The sequence below is a fragment of the Panthera uncia genome, chromosome B1, assembly GCF_023721935.1.
Source record: "Panthera uncia isolate 11264 chromosome B1, Puncia_PCG_1.0, whole genome shotgun sequence".
In the NCBI taxonomy this organism is placed as follows: domain Eukaryota; kingdom Metazoa; phylum Chordata; class Mammalia; order Carnivora; family Felidae; genus Panthera; species Panthera uncia.
In genome coordinates, this window is record NC_064811.1 from 54184502 (window position 1) to 54208043 (window position 23542).

Consider the following 23542-nt stretch of genomic DNA (forward strand, 5'->3'; position numbering starts at 1 on the left):
CTCCATATTCATGGATACCCACATACCTACACCCACACATATGATTTAAATGACTTAACACAATTGTAGCTGAAATAAAATAACCTCAAAGTACATTTATAAGTGATAAAATCAGATTATAGCCTATGTTATCTAGTGAAATTTGGCATATTTACGTTAAAACATCTGAAAGGGATGTTCACTGAAATATTAAGGAGCATTGTTTATGAATGAGCAGGGTATATGTGTTCTTTATATTGTTTCTTGTCCATATGTTCTACATTTTTGTTATAATAGAGAAAAGTAAAAGAACAGATCTTTTTAAAAATTTGTTTTTTTCCCTTATCTTTCATAACTCTTCTCTTAACTAAGACTGTTTTATCAGAAAATAGATCATGAATTAACAAATAACTAGGTACATCCAATTTTTAGGTGTTGAAACTTAAAGTTCTTTGCAATATTTCACTTCTACAGTTTTATCAGGTTATTATATGAAGAAGGAAATCATGATATTAAGTGAAAAAACACAGTAAGCAAATTCTAGTGTCAGAAAAGAATCAAGAGACGTTTTTCCTTTGGCTAGAGTAATTCTTACCTGGGTAATAATGTTTATTTTAAAAAAACAAAAGAGACAGAGAGAGAAGAGAAAAGTACTGATCAAGGGAATATATAGACACAAACATGTATTTAGAGATATAGAAGACCCTCAATTAGGTTATATTAGAAAATAAAAGTGGCAATAAAAGAATGACAGACTTGTCATCTGAAGGTGTATTTAGTTATTTGGTCTAAAAAGTGGTACTTTTAGTCTTCTAGTACTTACCAAAGGCTAAAAAGTGGATGAGTAGAGCTATGGTCACTGCCAGGATTACCACTCCTGCCACAACAACGAAACCCACTACATAGGGATTCAGGAATCTTGAGGCTGATGGTACCCGTGCTGGCCTTAGAACAAGAGAAAATGATCAAAGACTAATTCTTTCACTTAGAGAAGCCATGATTTCAGTACTCATGATCATTATTGCCTCCCCAAGTCTCTTAGCCTATATGTGGTTCTATTTATAGGAAACTGCAGTGATTATTGATCAGAACATAATCCTGGAAATGAACCTGAACTAACATTCTCCTTAATAATTTTTCTTTCAAATTTCTTTCAGCACAGAACTGTTGACATTTTGGTAGTTGATAGAAAAATAAGTAAATCTGACCTATGCTTTGCACTTACTTTCCCTTCTTCTGTCAGTTGATGAAGTTCTCAAGAATAACAGCTAATTGTTCTGTTTTGCTGTAAGTTTTTCTAAGACCCTATGTTGGACACTTACTGTAGTAACCTCCCATAACTGGGCACCATCCCAGTGGTGTAGAGAAGATTAATCATTTTGGGTGGGGAGTGGGGGGAAGGGAGTCAGAACAGTAGCATTCCTCACTGTCATATTCTCCATATTATTAAAAGTGGGGTGTGAACAGAGGATAAGTGTTGAGATCCAGGAAGAGTAGCAAGCCCCTGAAATGAAGAACTGTACCAGCAGCAGCAGATTTGCATGATTTATCATTTTTCCCCCATGAATTTGTCAACTTCAGTGTGAGTCAAAAGATTTGTACGAATAGAGTACATGGTATTATATTGAGTATATAGTCCAGATGCTATCTTCTTCACCTACCCACAACCACATATACTTGCACGAGGGAGGTAACCAGAAGGGCTAAGTGTGAATTTCTGTTTTATCCCTTGTGTGCTTGGAGATCACACTGTCATTAATCTGAGACTTTCCTAGTCTGACAAATGGAATTAATAATATCTGCCTCACAAGCCATTTTGAAGATCAATGAAGTTATGTTATGAAATATATTTCTAGTTAAATAGGTTACCACTAGGCTGTGTGCCTTTGGAGGGAAGAGATAGTGTGCATGCTTATGTTTCAGACACTTTGCAGGGTGCCTAGCATAAATAGGTGATAAATACGATATTTATAAATATTTGTTGCATGTGTTAACTTATAAGCATGTGTCAGATTTAAAAGACTTAACAGAGCTGAAAAGCAGTTATATTTAGCCAGAATATAGTCTTTCATTTTTCCTATTTGTTTTGCCAACATTCTGGTATAAGTGTGAAAAGAATGCTCTGAGGGTCAGTGATTCCCAGACATTTAGGTTTCATTGCAGGGTTGCCTGATCTTGTTTGGGCTCTGCATAACTCAGAAACTTACAGAAGGGCACTTCCTGCTATTTTGCAATGTACCACCTGCACATTGTATTCTGTGGTTCTGGGACCAGTAACATTTCAAAAGATTATTGGAGGCAGACCTAGACTTGCCAACCTTCAATTCTGGTGAATAAACATGTTAAAAAAAAATAACCATGCTCAAACCTTATCATTTAAAGAAAGGACACTGAAGTACCTAGAAGTAGGAAGGACATAATCTCTGGCTATCAGAAAATAAATAACTTGGCTTTAGCCTTATGATACCTGTTTACTCTAATGCTCTTCCTTTGTTCATTTTGCTATACTGGTGAAAACTGACTGTCACTGATGCTGGTCCAGAGTCCAATATTTGGAAACCACTACTGTGGTAAACTTCAAGTTGGAGAAAATTGTCACTTTGACATTTGCTGATTTTTGAGACTCCATTTACTCATCTTCTACCTTAGGTGGTCACTGTACCAATGACATGTGATCACAAATTCAGAGTTTGGCATTTGTGATTTCAGAAAATGTTAGTGGCTGCTGAGTAGTGGCAGAGCCAAAAGGAGACAGGTTTGGAGTCTAGGGTAAACCCAAAAACCTAATGGATTTTGGGCCAATGGATTGACCCTTCTCCTCAACCAGAGATGAACTAATGTGTTAAGATTTGTGAGTGTGGAGGGAGAAGTACTGAAAGATTAGGAGTAGGTTGGAGGCTGAAAAGAAAAGCCAAAGGCTCAAGTCAGCATATGCTTTAGCTTGGATGAGCCTCCCATGGGAATGACTTTAGCACCAACTTTGCTTCAGTTCATGGAAAACACGTTAAACTCAATGACTAAAAAGCACCATGAAACATATGACTCAATAAATAAAGGGTGTGGAGCTCAAGTCATCTAATCTCACAAGCCATAATTAATTGCATAAGAATGGGTTGTTCCACCCTGTAGAAACAGCTGAAGAAATATCTTTCTTGTTGATAGTGAACCTTGTCATTGAACCTCTCTGTATGTGGCTGGTTACAAAGCTTATGCCAACACAGTCTAAATTGTGCACAATATTTACTTTGTAAACTAGTAGAGAAAACATGTTTGTAAACACTGAATTTTTACTCAATGCAATGGAAATCTGTGCAAGAAAATACTTTGCTTTCAAAGCTTGTTCCTGATTAGTGAGATTTTTAGTGCTTGCATTTAAACAGCAAAACAGATAATTCAGTTGTAACATGTTTAACCAGCTTCCCCCTCTCTTTGCTCTCTTACTGACTTGAAAATGTTATGTTAATGTTGGAAAATGTATTCCATACTTTTATCATGAGAGTCTAAGTGTCAGGCATTGTACATGTATATTGCCAATCTTCACAGTTGTAAAGCAGGTATTATGAACCCTGTTTTGAACATAGGAGAACTGAGGGTCAGAGAGTAAATAACTAAAAATTACTCAGGAATGGCAGAGCTGAAAACTGAAACTAGGTTTGTTTGAATCAAAGCACATGCTCTTCCTTTCATATACACCTCCTCCCTCACACTACAGGAGATAGGAAAGCTTTGGGACTTCTGTCTCTTCTGACTTCACTTGGGGGAAGCAAAGGGGATCAACATATACTGAGAGGTAGGACTGTAGTAAGTGTGCAATAAAATAATTGTTGATTTAATTTTAATTTGAAAGTAAGTCTTACATTAATATATCAAATTTATATAGGACTACTGTAGTAATTAATCTTTGCTATTGACACATACTTACAAACATTATAGGGCTGGGGATTAATAGAGCCATTGGCAATAATTTCCATTATCTGAAAGAATGGAGGAAAACAGTGACAGGGTAACTGCAAATTCAGATGCACATGATATGTATATAAAGGACTTTTAGACAATTTTGTGTCCTTTTAAATAAGATTTCAGATATCTTAGTAACAAAGGTTTGGTCCACAGTTGTCTTCTACGAAGCATTCTTCCTGAGTAATCATACTTTATGTCACGGTTTTAGCAAACGTTCTATAGGATAATATTTTCTCGGATAGATCTTTAGCCCAGACCTCTGTTTTTGAGCTCCATGCCATTACTGCCAATTATCACCAGACATCTTATGGATGTTTTAAAACCTCCTTAAATATAGCAGTTCAGTTCAAAACTGAATTTTCTCCCCAGCACTACACTTACTCTGCACTGTTTCTAAAATCGGTGAATGTCACTGCTATCTACCTTGTATTCTAAGTTGGAGACCTAGGAATTAGCTGCACCTGCTCCCTCTTAGTCACTTTCCACATTCAAGAGATCACCAAACAGTGCTTATCTTATACCTAAATTTTTTTCCTATTTTAATCTATTTTGTTCTTAATTTTGACTGTTATCACCTGACTTATATTGCTTGAAATGCCTCTTAACTGGTCTCCCTTCTTCCATTAACTGCTCAATCACTAATTAGTTAATGCAAGAAGAAACCAAGAGAAGAATGATTCTGGTGGAGGGAACAGCAGGCTCTGAGCCAGGAGCTCACCTGATAAATCTGAAGAAGAGCAAGGGGTGGGGGGGGCAGCTGGACTGGGGTGGAATGAGCAAGGCAGAGGTAGAGGGCATGAGAGGGAGATAAGAGTAGGAGTCAGCGGTGGGGCCGATCTTTTAGGGCTTTTCATGTAAGGCCTTAGGTCTGCCTTCTGAGTCAAATAAAAAGTCTTTGAGGTTTTGAGCAAAGGAGTGACATCAGATCTATTTCTTTAATAGGATCACTCTGGGTGATAGGATGGAGGGCAGATAACTTGTCATTCAGTAGTTGAGGTGGGCATGATAGTAGTTGAGACAAGCATGGGAGCAGAGGAGGTGGTAAGAGAAATGTCAGAGTTTGGATATATTTTTAATTTAGACCCTAGAGGATTTGCTGATGATTCATTTATGAGATATGGGAAAGGAAGGGCTCTAGACTGAATTCAGGATTTTTGTTTCTTTCCAATCAACCCTTTAAAATCCTTCCAGGGAATTTTTGAATTTAAATCTTAGGTTCTGACTTTCTCCCCCTCCCCTATCTCATTTGAAAATTTATCTATAGTTTGTCAAGCTCCTCAGGATGGCATCCAAACCTTCCACGTGGCATTGAAAGCTCTTCATAGTCACCTCTGCAGCTTCATCTTCTGTCGTATCCTCATGTGCCCGCTTAACCCCAGCCAGACCAAATGGGACAGCCACGTCAGTGTGATGACCCTTTGTCTAGAAAATGTGATACCTCAACTTCCTGGCAGATTTCCCTTTTATTCTGAAGATAATTTAACCATCTTTATTTTCCCTCCAGGTAGATGCCTTTTTCTCCCCTAGCTTCCCCTCATCTGATCTCATAATGTCCAATGAATTTCCCTCTTCTAGTCCTTATCCCTTCATGTGGGAAACAACGATCTTCTTCCCTGCACCCACCTCCAGGCTGTATCTCATGAAAAGTAGACCTGCATCTTGTCTGTCAGGACATGCCCCATCCCTAACATAATACCCATCCCAGAGTCGGCATCAGGTTTGTTTATGGGAAAAAATGATGAGTGACACTGCAAAGAAGGATTTAAAAATAATTTATAGTTTGGAAGGACTTCATATAGGATTGTGTGATGTGCATTTTTATTTTAAATACTGACAAAATGTAGATTGGAGAATAATCTCTGCCATCTAATGAGTGCTTACCATGTACCTGGCACTGTATTGACTTTTTCTACATCATTGAATTTAATCCTTGTAAATAACCCTAGTTTACAGATGATGAAATAGAGGCTTACTTACTCAGCTAGTAAATGACAGAGCTGGAATGTGAATCCAGGTCTGTCAAGCTCAAACTGCAAATGTCCACATCAGATGGGAGGAGATTTTTATGTTAATTATCATGTTGTTGTTATCCATTTCTATCGCCTACCTTATTGCTGATGCTAAGAAATGGAAAGTTCAAAATATATCTATAGACTTTGTGTTACAGGATATACAAACACGTATATTTGAATATATATGTGTGTGTATTTACATTATGCATTGGAGTATGAAGACTCTGAAATGGTTCCACTAGGCAGGCAGTAGACATCTAATTCAACGTTTTAATTTTTTTAGGTTGAGAAACACTTTGTTCAAACAAGGTCTTGCTTGCAAGTTCAATAATGGGAAACAGATTAAATGGAATAGCTTTTCTGTTTGAATTTGGGATGGGAGAAAAGGATCCCCTGCTCCTATTTCCAGTAAATTTTCACTGATCTAGTCCAACATCTATCTATCTTTCTTTCTTTCTTTCTTTCTTTCTTTCTTTCTTTCTTTCTTTCTTTCTTAAATTTTTCTGTTCTTGATAAACTTAGGCACAAGAAAGAGAGACACAAGAGGATTATTCCCGTTACACAACTAGATGATGGCAGAGTCATTGACACAGTTTTAAGACTTCTTGAATATATTTATTTCATTAAACCATGGTGCATTCTGAAAACTCTAGGTTAATTTGGAAGGTAAGAATCTTATCCTTGAATCACAAACCCACACCACTTTATGTGTGTGTACCTTTGGAATGCACTACATGACTTTCTTTTAAATCAATGATTTACTTGCCAATTTATTTTTCTCTTGGGTAGCATTGAAATAAGTTTATATTCCTTGGAGATATAAATGACTTTATGCTTCCTGAGGCTACGGAGGCTGGGCAAGTGATGGAGGACCTGAGCTAACTTATGTAATACTTTGATGAGAATTAGGAAAAGGCAGCTTTTCTGGGACACAGAGACAATTATGAAAGCTGCTCCTTGGGCTGCATGCAGCAACACTCTGGGACAGACAGCTTTCCAGGGAGCACAGCCTCCATCTCAGCTTCCAATCTTCCCCCGAGCCATGCAATTTAGTGCATTGCACAAACTTCACAACTGTATATAGCAGACCTGAAATGATGTGCTGAAGTCCTGGAATCTGTTATTTGTAGGGAAAGTCAATCCAGGATTCAAATTCTTCTCACCAAATTTGCAAGTTCATATGAACAAATGACTAATAGGTAGAGGTGTGTGTGTGTGTGTGTGTGTGTGTTTGAAGTCGTGGAGTTGGGAGTTGATGGTTTGTAAGACCCTGCTGCCAATAAAGCTAAGAGTGTGGTCTCAATTCCTTCACTGGCTTGTTAAGTTTTTTCTTTCTTGGGACTCAGGCTATACTCTGGAACTCAGCCTCTTTTAAATAAATTGAGGTCATAGAATGAATCCCATGAGAGAGTGTGGCCCCAGGAGGAAAAATCTACCTTTACTGTTGAGGGAAAAAATAAATGCCTTTCCTAATGGTGCTCTATTCATACTTTGTCTAACTGGTCTTAAACTTGAAGGATTCATTTTCATATACTGGAAGTCCATGGGCATTCTTTTTTCATTTTATTATTTTTATTATAGCATTGAAATGTATTTCAAGATAAGTTATCACAATTATTAACTGATTTAGAAAAATTTCACTGGGTCCTAGTGATTGAGGCTGCATTAAACAACTACTAGAGAAAGAAAATATTGTAAATTATACTTCATCATAGTGTATTAAATCTTAATTTATTTGAAATTAAGTTGAAAAATAGTTTCAATTTTGTAATATTTTCAGTTTTGTTAATAGTGTTCACTTTATGTTTCTGTAATAAGTAAGGCAGGCATTTAAATTTTTGTAATTAAAAATTATTTCTTCTTTTGTGAGATTTCCTTTGTTCTAACATCAGCCATGTTTTTGAAATAGAAGATTTGAGATATGAAAGATTCCTTTAATTGACTTTAAACTTCTGAGCATAGTGTTCAGTTCTCTCATTGTAAAAGATTTCTAAGGGGAATATGGAAAAAGACATGCAGATTTACACTGTAGAATCAGTCTTGTGTAATTATTAATAGAAGATGTCTGAAGACTCCTGACTTACAGAGTCAGTTAAGGACTTGGAGGCATATTCTGTTCACTGCCCTGCTATACTTAATATACACTCGCTTTTATAAGGAAAGTAATCTTTGCTGGAACTCTACAGCTGCCCAAAGGGTGGGTTCTTGCTTCCATCATGGAGATTATGGAGCCTTCTCAGTGTGCAAATGGGCACAGTGGCATTATGGTGGATGGTAGCATGGTGTATAAAGGTGAGCTACCTAGGTGATTTGAAAACAACAGAACAGATGGAAGTATTTCTTCTCAAACTTCATGATGCTGACATTTTAAGTGTATTTCTCTAGAAATCATCAAATCCACAAAGTTATGGGAGCAATGTTTTGTGGAGTCAATCATTGCAGAAGAATATACGCCTAGTATTTCACCAACAGTCATGACAGAGAAATTCCTGACCCAGGTTACCTATCTCCTTGATAATTAATGTTAGGGAGAACCTAGTGTACTATAGAGGGCACTGCTGTTCAATGTTAGTATTCCTCCTGAGTTCTAGAAAGTGTAATTATTGACAGAGCTATTGAACCTAGAGCAGGTTCTAAGCAAGAAACAATTATTTAGTTGAAGATTTGTTTCCTTGTCTATTTCCCTCCAAATAGAATTTTTTTACCTATCTGGTTTGAGTTTTCAATAAACAAGTTTTATTTTCTGCCTTCATTCTCTTCTTTCCCTTCTTTTCCTTTCCTTTTTTTCCTTATTTTTGGCTGAAGATCTGTAACCTTTATTGGCACCAACATTATTTGCCAACTTTCTGAAAATTACAAGGAAATATTCATGGCAGTATACATATGTGATATTTTATTGTCAAAGTGCTCTTTGGGAAATGAGTAGTTTAAAAAATTTAAACTTAAATGTATCTGTTGCAGTGATGAAAATGTTCCGAAATTGGATTTTGGTGCTGGTTGTACAACTCCATAAATATGCCAGTAACCACTGAATCATACACTTAAACAGGTGATATTTATGTTCTGGAATTACATCTCAATAAAGCTGTTAAAAAATTATATCCATATTTTATTGATTATTAACTTATTGCAGTAACAAAATTACCAAACTGTCAGAGAATAATTGACAGAGTGGCTTAAACTCACAGAAGCAGAAAAGTTCTCAATAATCCATTCAGTTCAAGTTTCTTTTTTTTAAAAAAAATTTTATTAGTTTTCTTTATTTTTGAGAGGCCAAGAGAGACAGAAAGCATGTGGGGGAGGGGCAGAGAGAGAGGGAGACACAGAATCAGAAGCAGGCTCCAGGCTCTGAGCTGCCAGCACAGAGCCCAATGCAAGGCCTGAACTCACGAACCATGAGATCAAGACCTGAGCCGAAGTCAGTCGCTCAACTGACTGAGCCACCCAGGCGCCCCAATTCAGTTCAAGTTTCAACGTCATTGCCATGCAATTCTCAGTGAAGTATTGGAATACAGTGGTGTATTATTGTTGATAGCAAGTGATTTGTTACAAATAATAGTTAAAGCATCGGAGTTTTGAAATAATTTACTTCTTACACAATTTAGAGTCGATAATTCTGGCATAACATTCCTCTTACTGATTTGCGTTTTCTTATGTTTTTGGGTGGAGTTACAAGTAGTGCATGGTGCATTGCTTATAAGCCTGGTTAGATCCCTGGGGGTGTGTCACACATATTACTATCATATGTCAGGGTGGGGAAAAAAGGCCAAGAAATCCCAGAAAAAAAAGCTTATATTTAAATTCAAGTTGAGATGTGACAAAACCCATTTGCTCTTTGCACATTCCCTAATTCTGCTGATTCTTTCTTCCCATATGCACCCTAAGCTGACTAGATATTAGAGTTTTCCCAAGCTTATTTGAGCACAGAAGTATTTATTCCTGAAATACCTAACATTTTGAGGATCACAATGTTCCCAGCACTCAGTTAAGAAAATGCTGCTCTGTGAGTTCTAACTTGCCCAAGGCATTAAGTGTTTCTGCAGGAGAGCATGGGAACTATTGCACTCCCAGCTTAGAAGACACGCTTATTCATATTTAAATATACAAGGAGGCTTCTTGCTGTGCCTCTCTCTCTGTTTTGGATACTTGAGAGACTACCACGTAGCTGTTGAATTTCATTGTAGTTGGAGCTGTTTAGTACTTCTTAAAGTTTTTTATAATGTTTATTTATTTTTGAGAGAGAGAGAGAGAGAGAGAGAAAGAGAGAGAGAAGGCAAACAGGGGAGGGGCAGAGAGAGAGGGAGATACAGAATCCAAAGCAGGCTCCAGACTCTGAGAGGTCAGCACAGAGCCTGATGTGGGGCTTGAACCCACGAACTGTGAGATCATGACCTGAGCTAAAGTTGGATGCTTAAGCAACTGAGCCACCCAGGCGCCCCCTGAATTTAATTCTAGTGGCTTATTGCCCAGTTTGTCTACAGAAGCAGAGGAAAGAATTGACATTCTCAGTATTATTTTCCCATGATGGTTTTATGTCATAATGAAATGAACAGAATTCCAAGGTCACTGATCCTAATATTTTTGAGGCCTACACAATAGAATATGTCCCTTGGAGCTTAGGAAAAATGCAGACATATGGTTTATGTTGGGAAACAATATGTATAGTGGGGGTAGAACATTGTTGAAGTGGTCAGAAAAACTGCTTGACGTGAGGCAAATCACTCCTCTGGACTCCAGTTTTCTCTGTTGTCATTGAACAAACAATCAGTGAATTTACTTGTTACCTTCACACTGTTCTTTCCTCCTTTACAAGGGTGGCTCCTTCTAAATTTCCATGACCACTCTATTAGTAGGTTTCCTTACCTTTACTGCCCACGCTGTTTTTCCAAACACTATTTCTTAAGAAAGTCTGTCTGCTTACAAGGTCCTATCCATCTCCCATCTTCATATCCCTGCTTCCTAGTAGACGGTAAGCACCATGAGAGGCAGCAGTTAAGAACATAGGTTCTGAAGGTGGACAAACTGGGTACAAATTCCACTTCTGCTATTTGCTTACTATATGAACCTGGGAACTCACCTAATTTCTCCTTAATGTCCTTACCTGCAAACTGAAGATACCAATAGTACCTCCAGACTTGTGAGGACAAATGAGTTAAACATTTGTTAACACAGCTAGAATTACATCTGGCATTGGGCCCTGTGTTGATGCTTGGTCAATCAAATAAATGAGGGCAGGCACTGCTTGTAATTAATTCTCCACTGTATCTCTCAAAGTTTTTAATGGTCTGTTGTTTAAGTGGAGCTGTACAGCGATGAGGCCCTGTTTACTCTGTGAACATGGCTCCTAACATGGGCATGAAGAGCCACACACATAGGGGTTCTTTTCTGTCTCCTGAACCAATGCATCCATTTACTGCGTTTCTTCTATTTTTATATAAGTATTCAATGAAGCATTAGCCCTGTCCAGAAGCCTGTATTTTTAATTGCTACACAAGTAATATAAGATAATGTAAGATAGGGGCGCCTGGGTGGCTCAGTCGGTTGAGCGTCTGACTTCGGCTCAGGTCATGATCTCACAGTTCATGGGTTTGAGCCCCACATCGAGCTATGTGCTGACAGCTCAGAGCCTGGAGCCTGCTTCGGATTCTGTGTCTCCCTCTCTCTCTGCCCCTCCCCTGCTCGCACTCTGTCTCTGTCTCAAAAATAAATAAACATTTAAAAAAAAAAGACAATGTAAGATAATATCGTACAATAGTGATATGACTTTTGTAATCAGACAGACCAACTGATGGCTGGCAAGTGATAAAACCTCTCTGGGCCTTAGTTTTTCCTCATTTATAAAATGAAGACAATCACATGCCAAGGAGGGCTGTGAGATTAAATGGGATACTATTTGTAAAAGTATTTAGAACTCTGGCCTGTGTTCAATAAATGGTAAATTCTACATTCTTCTTTTAGGTAGAACCCAGCTTTAGCTGCAAATAATATATTTTCTTTATTATGGCATTTCTCAAGAGTGGTAACATTCTGTATAATCACAGAATGTTAACAATGGAAGAGAATTTCAGGAATAACCACTCTGACTTCCCGTTGTGCAAAAGAATAAACTGATCTACAGAGAGTTTAAGTGCTGCTATGAAGCCTCTTGACTTTGTCAGTGCCCCTTCTTTGTTATTTTATTGTTTTTTTTTGCAACCCAGGACATGGTAGGCACTCTATTAACAGCGTTTATTAAATAAACGTTAGGAAAATCAATAGCTATTGAATACTTACAATGCCCTTCTGCTAGGCATTGGGGACATCTTAAAAATGGCCAAAGAATTGTCTTTGCCACGAGGCAGTCCTGTCTTTCTGAGGAAGGCTAGGACATATCTGGTAACAGCGTTTGGTACTATTGACAGTTCCTTTTTTTATTGAAACACTGTCTTTTTTTTTTTCTCCCATGATTTCACACTCTAGCTTTCTGGTTTCTCCTCTTAAATGTCTTGTTGGCTGCTTCTCCTGTATTCAGCCTTAGGTGTCTTATGTTTCTTCATGCTCTGTCTGGGTATTCTCTTTTCTCTCTAGCTGATCTCATGCAATCAGCTTCAATTACCATCTAAACCAACAGCTCTCAAGTGTTTGTGTGCATGAGAATCAACTGAAAAGCTTGGAAAAACAAAAGATTCCTGTATCCAATATCCAGGTAAACTGTTTCAGTGGGTCTGGTCTTGCTACTCAGAAACCTTCATTGTTTTTTTTTAATTCTTAAATTTTATTTAAATCCAAGTTAGTTAACGTATAGTATAATAATAATTTCAGGAGTAGAATTTAGTGATTCATCTCTCAAATATAACACTTAAGTGCCTTAGGGGATTCAGATAGAGATTATACACTCTGAAATACACACTCTGAGAAACACTGATCTACACATGATTTTCAAGCCAAAGTCTTCAACTACATCCTTTACATATTCTCACTTGGTGTCTAGAACTCAGCATTTCTAAAGCTGAATTTATTGTCTTCTCCCTTTTAGCACTTGTAATCTGTTTCTGCCCCATCAAACAGCCCATTGTTGGCATTTCTTTTTCAGTAAATGATACCAGTATCTCTCAAGTTACTCATGTAGAAAAACTGAAAGTCCTACTCAACACCTCTCTCTCTCTCTTTTTTTTTTTCAAATTTGCCTTTTCATGTTTTTTATTTATTTTTATTTTTTATATAATTCATTGTCAAATTGGTTTCCATACAACACCCAGTGCTCATCCTCAACACCTCTCTCATCCCCAGTCAAGTGCCAGTGCCCATCCTTTCTGCTTCTTATGTCTGTCTCCAGTTTTATCGGCATTCCCACCACATTTGCCCATTCCATCTTCATTTTTTTTTTTTTCTGAAATACTGCACTAGCCTCCAACTGGTCTTCCTTCATCAATGGGTGTCTCTCCTTTCCCCAAGGATCATTATCTGCAGACAGCCAGAATGGTCTTTTAAAAATCCTAACATAGTAATGTCTCTGCCCTCACCAAATCTTTAACAGTTTTACATTTCTATCAGGATATAATCCCAACTCCCTTTTATGGTGTTTAATGACTAGCATAATCTGTTTCATGCCTGCACTTAAGTTTCTGATTAAATAATACTCCCTTAGAGAAACCTTCCATAAATGGCTAGTTTCCTCTATTACAATACTTATTTTAATATCATCCTATTAAAAAAGTAAAAATGAGACCACATATTTTCATATCAATCACTGATAAAGGTTGTCTCCTGGCCAGAAAGTTTGTGATTTTCAACAAAGACTACCTTTTGCTCTGTTGAGATTTCCATAGAATAAATATGTTCAATGAAAATTGCTTCAATTTATCTTAATTAATAAAAGCCACCCCCAAGCTTTTTTCTGTAGTACTTACCACAACTATAATTAGATAGGTACTTGCTTGTTTATATTTTTTAGTGCCTGTCTTACCAATAAACAGCATGAAAGCAGGGTCAAGTCCTTTCAGTTCCATTCTGTATGTCTAGCACCCCACACGGTTTCAGTGCCACTATTAGGCACTGAAAAAGTGGGTATTTTTTAAATGGATGAATAATGAATGAATGAATGCAGTATCCTTTACGGAGTATAAATATCATAAAAGACTTAAAGATAAAGTGCATGGATATGTAGGATTCAAAATGGCTTATTTTGCCACATTGAATTAAAACTTGTTTTCAAGCAAGAACATTTTGGGTTTCCCAATGAATGATTGAGGACTTGAGGGAACAGTACTTGCCCTTGGAAACCATAAGCTTACATAGTAGTGAAAACCATGGAACTAGTTGGAATCATACAGAAAGTAAGTATAGCTACAGAAGAGAAATTGTACCTCAAATTACTCAGAATTTGGGCAATAGGAAAATGAAAATAATCCAATAACATAAATTCAGAAAGTTTGACCAATGGGATAGGATTAAATTCAGGAGACAATGGTGTTTTGGAAGCTTTATGAAGATCGTGTTTCAAGGAAGGAATGATCTACTCTGGAGCTATTAAGTAAAAATGAGTGTTGAGACCTGACCATTGGATTTTGCAATGCAGACAATCTCTGAAGATCTGGACAAGAGCTATTTCAGAGCCATAGGGAAGAGAAACTTTTTGCAGTGGGACAAGAGAGAGTAGGTTAAAGATAAATATGCACACACTCTGTGACCCAGAAAATCCATCTTCAGGAGAAACTCTTGCACACTTGTACCACAGGATTCATTTGAGAATGTTTAAAGCTACAGTATTTGTAATGGCAAAATACCATAAGGGTGGCTATGTAAGTTAGAATATATTCTTACAATGGAATATCATATCGCTTGTGAATGAATAAATTATTACTACCTACTTTATTAAAACATAATTTTGATTCCATTTATATTAGTTTAAATGTAGGTAGAACTAAATTATATGTTATTTTGGGATCTATCTATGAGCAGTAAAATCACAAAGAAAATCAAGGACATTTAGATAACATGCCAGATAACAGATTGGGCCAGGTCGGGAGAACACAGTCAGTAGACAGGATGCAGTTGGGGAGGGGCCACAGTCTTCAAAAATACTGGTGATGCTATTTTTCTTAATAAATGATGACTGCCTTGAGGTTCATTTTAAAAATTAGTCTTTATGCAATATATTTCACAATAAAAAATTAAAAAAAGAAAAGTAGTGAAGAAGGAAATAGAAATGGAGGCAGTGTGTCTAGACAAACCTTTTGCAGAGTTTTGCTGTTGAAGGGAGGAAATGAGAAATAAAGCACTAGCTGGAGAGGGAATGTAGGTCTAGGAAGGATTTTTTTGTTTTTTGTTTTTTAAACTGGAAATCGTATGGGAGTATTCCAGCAGAGAAACAAATGGTAAGCTTTAATTCATTCTTTGTAATATTAAACTCAGGCAGCTATCCTGGCTAAGAAGTAAGATTGTCTGGGTAAAAATTTGTCTAGGTTAGAAAAAATATGTTCGATGGCTGTTTTTAATATATTTCCTTAAAGCTTGAGGTTACTTATCCTTTTATTAATCACTGAAACACTTGTTCATATCTCTGGCAAATGGATACTATAAGTATTCAATAGAATCTGCCATTTTCTTTCTGCTGAGTTAGTCATCCATGTGTAAACTTCCCCAAAGTCAATCTTATTTTCAGTCATTTTGGATAGTTATCCAATGAATGGCTTTAGACTTGGAATGGTGCTTCTATTTTACATATCATGAACATATGCTGTATTTAGACTTAAAGCATACTTTGAAAAACTATGACGTTTTCTTTGCTCAAGAGAATGGGATCCTTGTAGTTGGAGAAATTGGATTTAAGGAATTGGATTGAATATCTTAAATTTCCTTATAATAGTAGGTGTTGATTCATGACTTATTTTAGGGGTATCAACCGTAGCCATGTTGGGGGCTGAAGCAGCATAAAATCAGGTAAGTAACAAATTTCTAGGAAATAACTTGGCAGTGCCTTCTAGAGGACAAATTGAAAATGGACATGAGAGGGGCGCCTGGGTGGCTCAGTCGGTTAAGCGTCCGACTTCAGCTCAGGTCACGATCTCTCAGTCCGTGAGTTCGAGTTCGAGCCCCGCGTGGGGCTCTGGGCTGATGGCTCAGAGCCTGGAGCCTGCTTCCGATTCTGTGTCTCCCTCTCTCTCTCTCTCCCTCCCCCATTCATGCTCTGTGTCTCTCTGTCTCAAAAATAAATAAAAACGTTAAAAAAAATTTCTTTTAAGAAAATGGACATGAGAGAATTTGTTGGAGAATATATGATCCTAGGTGACTTAATTGTAGCCTACCTCCTATGTATTGTAATGCCATGTCCCCACCTCCCAGCATGTACCACCATTAGAAAAAGTCTGGCCAAGTGTGGCAAGTGTTTTGGTATGCAGCCTGGGGGTTTTGTGGGCAAAAACTTGAACTTTAAGTTCACTATTTTTGGGTGCTGTGTCTGTAAAGATAAGTTGATACCCACTTGTCTAATTTCTATTAAGACATATATTCTTTGCTAATGATTTATAATTTAAAGCATGGTTTATGAAAGTTAAAATAGCAATTTGTAAAGCAGGATTGAAGCAACAGGCAGAGGTTGGAATATGTTTTTGACAGATATGGCTTTTTCCTCCTACTTTTGTCTCATGTTGTTTTGAGCTGGTAGAAGGCAGAGCACCTGATTGGCTTCGGCATGTCTGTTTAGACAGTTCATTGTATCACAAGCACAGACAAATGGGAAGAAAATGGAAATAGGATCTGTTATGGTTTAAGGCTTTCTGCTAAGACTTGTCTGTTCCTGAGCTGAGATATGCTCCCTTACCTTTAAGTCTTTCCTTAAACTACATTCTGAATTCCAGCTTGTAAATCTTTATCCTGTTTTCCAAACTGTATTTCATACTTTTTATGTAATCTAGTGGACATAGATAGACACTCCTTGTGTAAACTTGACAAAATCTGGAATACCCAAGGATTTAAAATGAATAATTATTATATCATGATAACATAGCTGTACAGATTCTTGGGCCCTGTGGTAGGATTTCTTTCTTTGGAGAGGGGTGAACAAGGTAGATGAAGATAGGAACACAGCATTTTTGCAACCTTTAGGAAAGGACAACCTGGAGGGGTCTGGGGGGTTAATGTATATATAAAAGTAATCAAACCATTCAAGAGAGCCCATTCTCAACCAAAATATATCACAGAATTTACCTAGAAATATACCAAAAATTCCCTAAAAATTGCCTACAATTACCTGAAAAACATATTACACTTTTATTTCCCTTCTTTTGCCCAATTTGGATACCATGCTTTTTCAGAGCATATGAAGGAATTGGAAAATCGTGGAGTTTGAGATTTAAATTGGAGATAGTATGGCATGAGTTTATGCTGATGGGAATATTCTAGCAGAGAAGGAAACTGTATGTTTTAATTCATCCCTTGTAATGTTAAACTCAGGCAGATGTCTTGGCTTTAAAGTAAAATTGTCAGAGTGAAAATTTGCCTAATTTTTAACTCCCCAGCCCATTTGAATACTCTTTCACCTTTCCACTGAGAAGTCTACTCTTTATTCAGGTTGACAGAAGGCACTAGTTTTTAGGCATGGATCCTCAAATTGGTAGATGAGAATCCATAAACTATTTTCAAAATTTCATCAATTTGGCATGGTAACTCTGATGATCTCATTCTCATAAAAACCAACCAATCCATGGGATGCCTGGGTGGTTCAGCTGGCTGAGCATCTGACTCTTGATTTCAGCCCGGGTCATGATATATGAACCCAACCAATCCATGAACAAAACTAATTGGTAATTATATATATTTTAGGTTAAAAAAGGAGCACAGATTGATTTTTTGTAGTGCAGGCTATTTAAAAGATAAAATATTTCAGACTGTGATCTGTAGAAATCAAGGCTTCAAAGAAGAGTCTTTTGTGATTGGAAAATTTGGTTCTGATTGAGTGTCGTATTTCACGTAGGGTGGATCAATTTAGGAATTAGATCGAGGTATTCTGAAATTGTACACTCTTTTATTATTTGCATTGTTTTTATATCTTTCTATATTTTCCTTTGAATGATATTTTGATGCACCTTTAGCTCCTTATAAGGGCCAATTTTTGAAAAATTAAAGAAATTTCTTTACAAAATTAAAATAAAAATGTTTCAGCCAAATGCACTTCAAACTGTATTTTGATTACCAAAACAATGTTACATTGTTATAGATAGTTTAAAAATAATGGAAAAATGTAATTAATAAGCTTACCACTTTAATACAACAAGCATGATTAGTAGTTAGCATTTTATATTCCTCAATAGACTTTCTCACATGTAGAGCTCTGTGATGTGATAGTCGATGAGTAAATACAACTCTGTGACTTTTTGCATACAGTGAGGACAGATACAATGTATAAATTCATAGATTTTAAACCCTTTTAATGAATTCATCATATCCATTGAGTATGAAATTATTTTATTTATATATTATTCTTTATTGTTGTTAGAAACTTACATGGTTACCTATTTTTCATTTGTGTATTTATATATATTCAAATGCACATAATTGTATATATATTTTATTAAAATGATCTAAGTTTTCATTGAGTTTTCTAAAGTTTGGTAGATTTAAAGTAAACTCAACTACACTTAATGTAGCCAATCTATTCCTAATGTTTTTATTTAGCACATTTTTTAAATGACTTTTTAAATGGCTTAGTATCAGGTTTTTCTGTGTTCATGGAAAAACAAAATGAACAATAGGTATAATCATAGATACACATATAAACATATCAAATTGTATAGTGATTTTTGAGATTGTACGATCTGATTTTGGATTAGACCAGTTTGTTGCTCCTTTTATGTAAATGTGTATGAAAATAAATATTCATTAAAAAGAAAACTGAACAAGTACTATTTTTTTCTTAAGTATCAATAACAATTTACTTGAAAATAAGGATATGGTAAGTTTATGAAAAGTAAACAAATACTATCTTATTTTCTTAAAGAAGACTTCAGGTTTCAGGTTCATTACATATAGCTAGTAGCTATACAGAAGTCAAAATACAGAATCATGGAAAAATTTTAAAACAACAGAAGAATTTTTTACTGATTACATTTTTAAAATCCACTCATCACTTTTTGAAAAGTTAAGCATGAGAAAACAAAAACACTTCCTTATTTAAAGATATGTTTTCATAATCCTAAGCCGTCTCTTTAGGTTTACTAATTTTGTAAAAAAAAATCAGTCAGCCAAACACCTTATTTAAACAACATCAAACATATTATTTAAACAATATCTATAAGTTTCAGTGAAGTTTCTGGAAAAGATTGTTAGACACAGCCAAAATTTCTTCAGCTTCTGTATGTTTTTCACATGCTCTAAGATACAATAAAACTTCTAAAACTACAGAGACAAAAACGGGACTTACCTATACATTTTAATCCTTAATAATGAAGAGGTCCTTTCCTCTGCCTATCCAGCTTCTCTGAGATTTCTACTCAAATGAATGACTCTATGTATTATGTGTGATCTATGAAGGAGCTGAAAACAAAGGAGGAAATCCCACGTAATTAAAATCTAACTTGTTAAACAAGTCTGAAGGAATCAACTTGAACCAATAGTATGACTTGTAGAATGGAATCAGAAACAGGGAATTTCACAAATCAGTAAGAATTTTATTTATTCTGGTAAATTGTGACTAAACATGATAACAGGTGATAGGTATTTTGTTTTGCAAAAGCTTTTGACTACTCCACACGCTCTAGTCATTTTTAATTCAAGAGTTTATGACACTCTTGCCTGTGTTATATTGTTATACACTTCCTTCTTTGCCACAGCAAGCTGAGGATGATCAGAAAATATTTTCCAAGCACTAATGGGTAGTACTACCTCCGAATTCCCCATCTCTGTTACAAAATACTGTTTTTCTCGCGGAATATGAAACAGAGATTCAGAGAAGTAATTGAATAGGTGTAAAAGTTGTGGGATAGGCAAACAGAATAGTTGGAACTAAAATTGACTTTGTCTTTTTCCAAGTATGTGTTTTGAAATAAATATTCTAACTCGCTACTGCTAGCAGATGAGTAGATGGCAAAACATAGAAAAAGTAAGTGTGGGGTGAGGGTAAGGATGGAGAATGTCGGCAGTGTTTGCAGGCAAGGGCAGAGCCCATGAAAACACAGAGGCAGGAACAGCATGGAAGTATAAAGGACATTTCTATCACATGTGTTGGGAAGGAGTAGGAAATATACCTGGAAGGTTTTGCTGATGTTACTTTGTGAGAAATACTGAAATACTGCATGCTAAAGAATCAGAATGTGTAATTGAATTAGATCAGGTATTAAAACTTAAATTTTAGTCTTAGCTTTTTTGCCAACTAACTGTAGCCTAAGAAGAAAAATCACTTATTCCTTTATGAATATCATCAACTTACTGAGAAAGAAAGCTAAATCAGAAGGTTTTAGAGGATTCTTTTCAACTCAGATTCTGTGCCTTTATCTTGTAAATCACTGATAGCTAATGGCTAATGAATTCACTCCAGGACTTCAACTAGACAAGTGTTCAGTTTCTTACACATTTTTTTTTTATATAATGTGCAAATCAGACAAGACAAGAGGGACAGGAAGGAGTGGGCTCCTCTCTACCATTCTACCCTTCACTTACATATTTCCATCGGATCCTATATCTCATGTCTGATATTCTGGGGGTTTTTTAATTTTTTTTTTAATTTTTTTTTTAGTAAAAACAAAATTTTTTATAACTTTTGAACAAAGTTATCTAAACAAACCATTTCATTTTACATATTAATCTTTAAGTACTTTTAACATGTACAAGTTTTTTTCATATAGTTATATCACAGTATATAACTTTGTATTATGCTCTTTATACCGAATGTTATTTCTATAAGCATATCCCTGTGTTATTACGTTTTTATTTCTAGTAGCTATATATACTATTTTAGTATCTGTATATGTACCTAATAGTTGTATAAAATGTACATTATAATTTTTTATTTTGATGTAATTTCAAACTGAAAGAAAACTTGGCAGATGTAGTACGTAGATTCATCAGTTATTACCAATTTTAATGGCTCCAATTTAAAGGGTGAATCATCTTATACTGAATAGATTTATCATAAAATACTAAAACCATCTCCCAATGTATTTAGATGTTTTCTTTGTTTTAACTGTAGGTGATTCTTTCAATGATCACCTTCACCAATATACTTTTTATTTTTCACTACACTGCTAAATGTTTCCTTGAAATAAGTGGAAAGGAAAAGTAACTTATTGGACTAAATTATATAAATATTTTAAGGACTTTTAAAAATTTACATAAAAAAATTTTTTTTTCAAGGATATGAAATATTCTGGTTTTTGTTGACAGTACTTTCCCCCAACTGCACATGCTTGCTTTTCTCTATCTTTGCATCACCTGGAGTACTTAGCAAAGGCCTTTTTTAGTGAGTAGGTGCTTAGTCAACATATATTACTTAAATGTCCAGTAACTGAATATATTAATGCAGATCCTGGTGCCCTATCACAGATTCACAGCAGAATTTGGGAGTGAGTCAGGGGAGCGGCATAAGGAAAAAAAAAAAAATTGCATTCAGTCCGAAAGTGACTTCCTGCTTGCTTGTGATGAGCTCAACACAGAAAAAGAGGTGGGGCATGAAATTATGGTTTGTGAGGCAAAGGAATTGCTCTTAACAGGGGCTAGGTCAAAAGATGTTGAATCTTAATCTTCAAATCCTCAGGGAGTGGCAGGATAGGTCTTGACTTTTCTATTCTTAACAAATAGCCATTGCGAGAATAAAACATACAGGCTGACATTATAGAAAAATTATCAGAATCTTCTTCCTCCATGTCATTGGCTTGATTTTATTACTCCAGTTTTGCATTTACAAAACCAAGACAACCTGACTTAGGAGGACTGACCTGAACAGGCTTCAGGGAAATAGAAGAGATCATTTGTTTTAGGGGAGAAGAAATCATGCGGTGTATGAGCTATCAAGATTGCTTCTTTTGCCTGCCTAGGCTGAGGCAGAGAGATCCTGGTAAAGACAGAATCTCCAAATATGCAAATGTGTGTTAATAAGCCTTGCTCTGACAGATGTATGAATCATTGAATGGAGCCCGTCATAACAATATGAGCAGAGAAAACAACCAAAAAGCAGATGATCTAAGAAGGTGTGGACCACTGGTGTTTTCTTTCAATTTAGAGTTTGTTTTGTCTTTAGGTTCAGGGCAGCACAGTCATATGGCTATGGTTGGTAATGAATGCGTCATGACTCTCTCACAGAATTGTAACATAGATACAAAAAGAAAGATAGTGAATTTTCCCACTTTTTGAAAGTTGTAAAATGTTATTTAAATATGCATGTTAACATTTATTATAAATGTAAATTTTAGAATAAGCAGAAGAACCTAGATTTGATCCAGGTGTATTCTGACCTCAAAGAGTATACTGTTTCTACCACAATGTGCCATTTGAATAGACAAAAGCCTTTGAAACATAGTGGGATATACTTATTCCCTTACTTCCAACTATGTACAAGTGATAATATGTAAAATTAAACTTGGCCACACATACAAAATCCAATTACCTGATTTTGTAAGGCCTCACAAAAGGAGGTGGTTAGGGTATGAACTCTGGTTGGTTTGCATATGAAGGACTCCCTCAAGGTGGAGTCATTTGCTGTCTCTAGGTACTAGCTAGCCCTGGGAGCAGCAGTCCCTCTAGGGTTAGCAAAGCCCCAGATATCAAAGCACCAGAGTAAAAAGATATGCTTAAGACAACCCGACACCCTGAAACTGCTAGTTTTGTCAAGTTTTGCCTCATTTTTCAAGGCAAGGGCATTTTCTTCTCAGTGGTTACTCAACCAATGACTGAGCAAGAGGGTGATGTAAGATTACTGCCATTTCCATGTAATGTAAATTTATCTAACAAGTAACATTTACTCCAGAGTTCCCAGCTGGTCTGGCAGAGATTTTATTGGATAGGCATTACTCCCCTGACAATACAGCTTCCTCCCTTTTCCTTTAACAGGTGTTACTTTTCAATAAGCCTTTGTACTTTGTCTCAGTGTTTGTTGTCCAGAAAATCCAACTTGTGAAAGGTAGTACTGAGAGAGCTCCAGGAAAACAGGCAATAAGATGAGATTTGTGGACTGGATCACTCACCACCCAGATGGTAATGAGGACTCGGTGGTAGGTGGCACGCTGACAGCCTGTAGCACAGGTGGTGATGTGATATTAAAATTCTCACCAACGGTGAACTGGGCCAGCATTATAGTAGAGGTGAATGCATAGGCAGTGTGTTGATTCATGTATTTGAAAGGAATGGGGGGGGGTAGACATAAGGACAGTGGAATTGCATGGTTGCTGGTAGGCTGTATGTATGCCCCATAATGCAGTAGTAACGATAATGGAAAGTTGAGGGACATTAATGTAATTGAAAACTGAGTATGAGATCCAAAGTTTCTCTTTGGTCGATTATTAGGAAACCCTCATCTCATGTGGTAAGTAAGTGAGTAGGAAAAAACTGCATACCAAGCACAGGATTGGATAGAGTGCCTGAACTCCCATGATTGTTGAATGCTCAACAGAGAGAGGTCTGTT

General features: G+C 36.3%; 1 protein-coding gene across 1 annotated transcript in view; it reads right to left on the reverse strand.

Annotated features, from left to right (window-relative positions):
* The window catches only part of TMPRSS11D (transmembrane serine protease 11D), a 55435-nt gene extending 32224 nt beyond the window's left edge, over nucleotides 1-23211 (reverse strand). Inside the window, exons 1-2 of the mRNA XM_049630019.1 lie at nucleotides 23105-23211; nucleotides 803-936 (exon numbers count right to left, since the gene is read on the reverse strand). Coding sequence (XP_049485976.1) covers nucleotides 803-936; nucleotides 23105-23211 — 241 coding nt within the window. The remainder of the gene's footprint in view (nucleotides 1-802; nucleotides 937-23104) is intronic.
* Nucleotides 23212-23542: the final 331 nt, after the last annotated feature.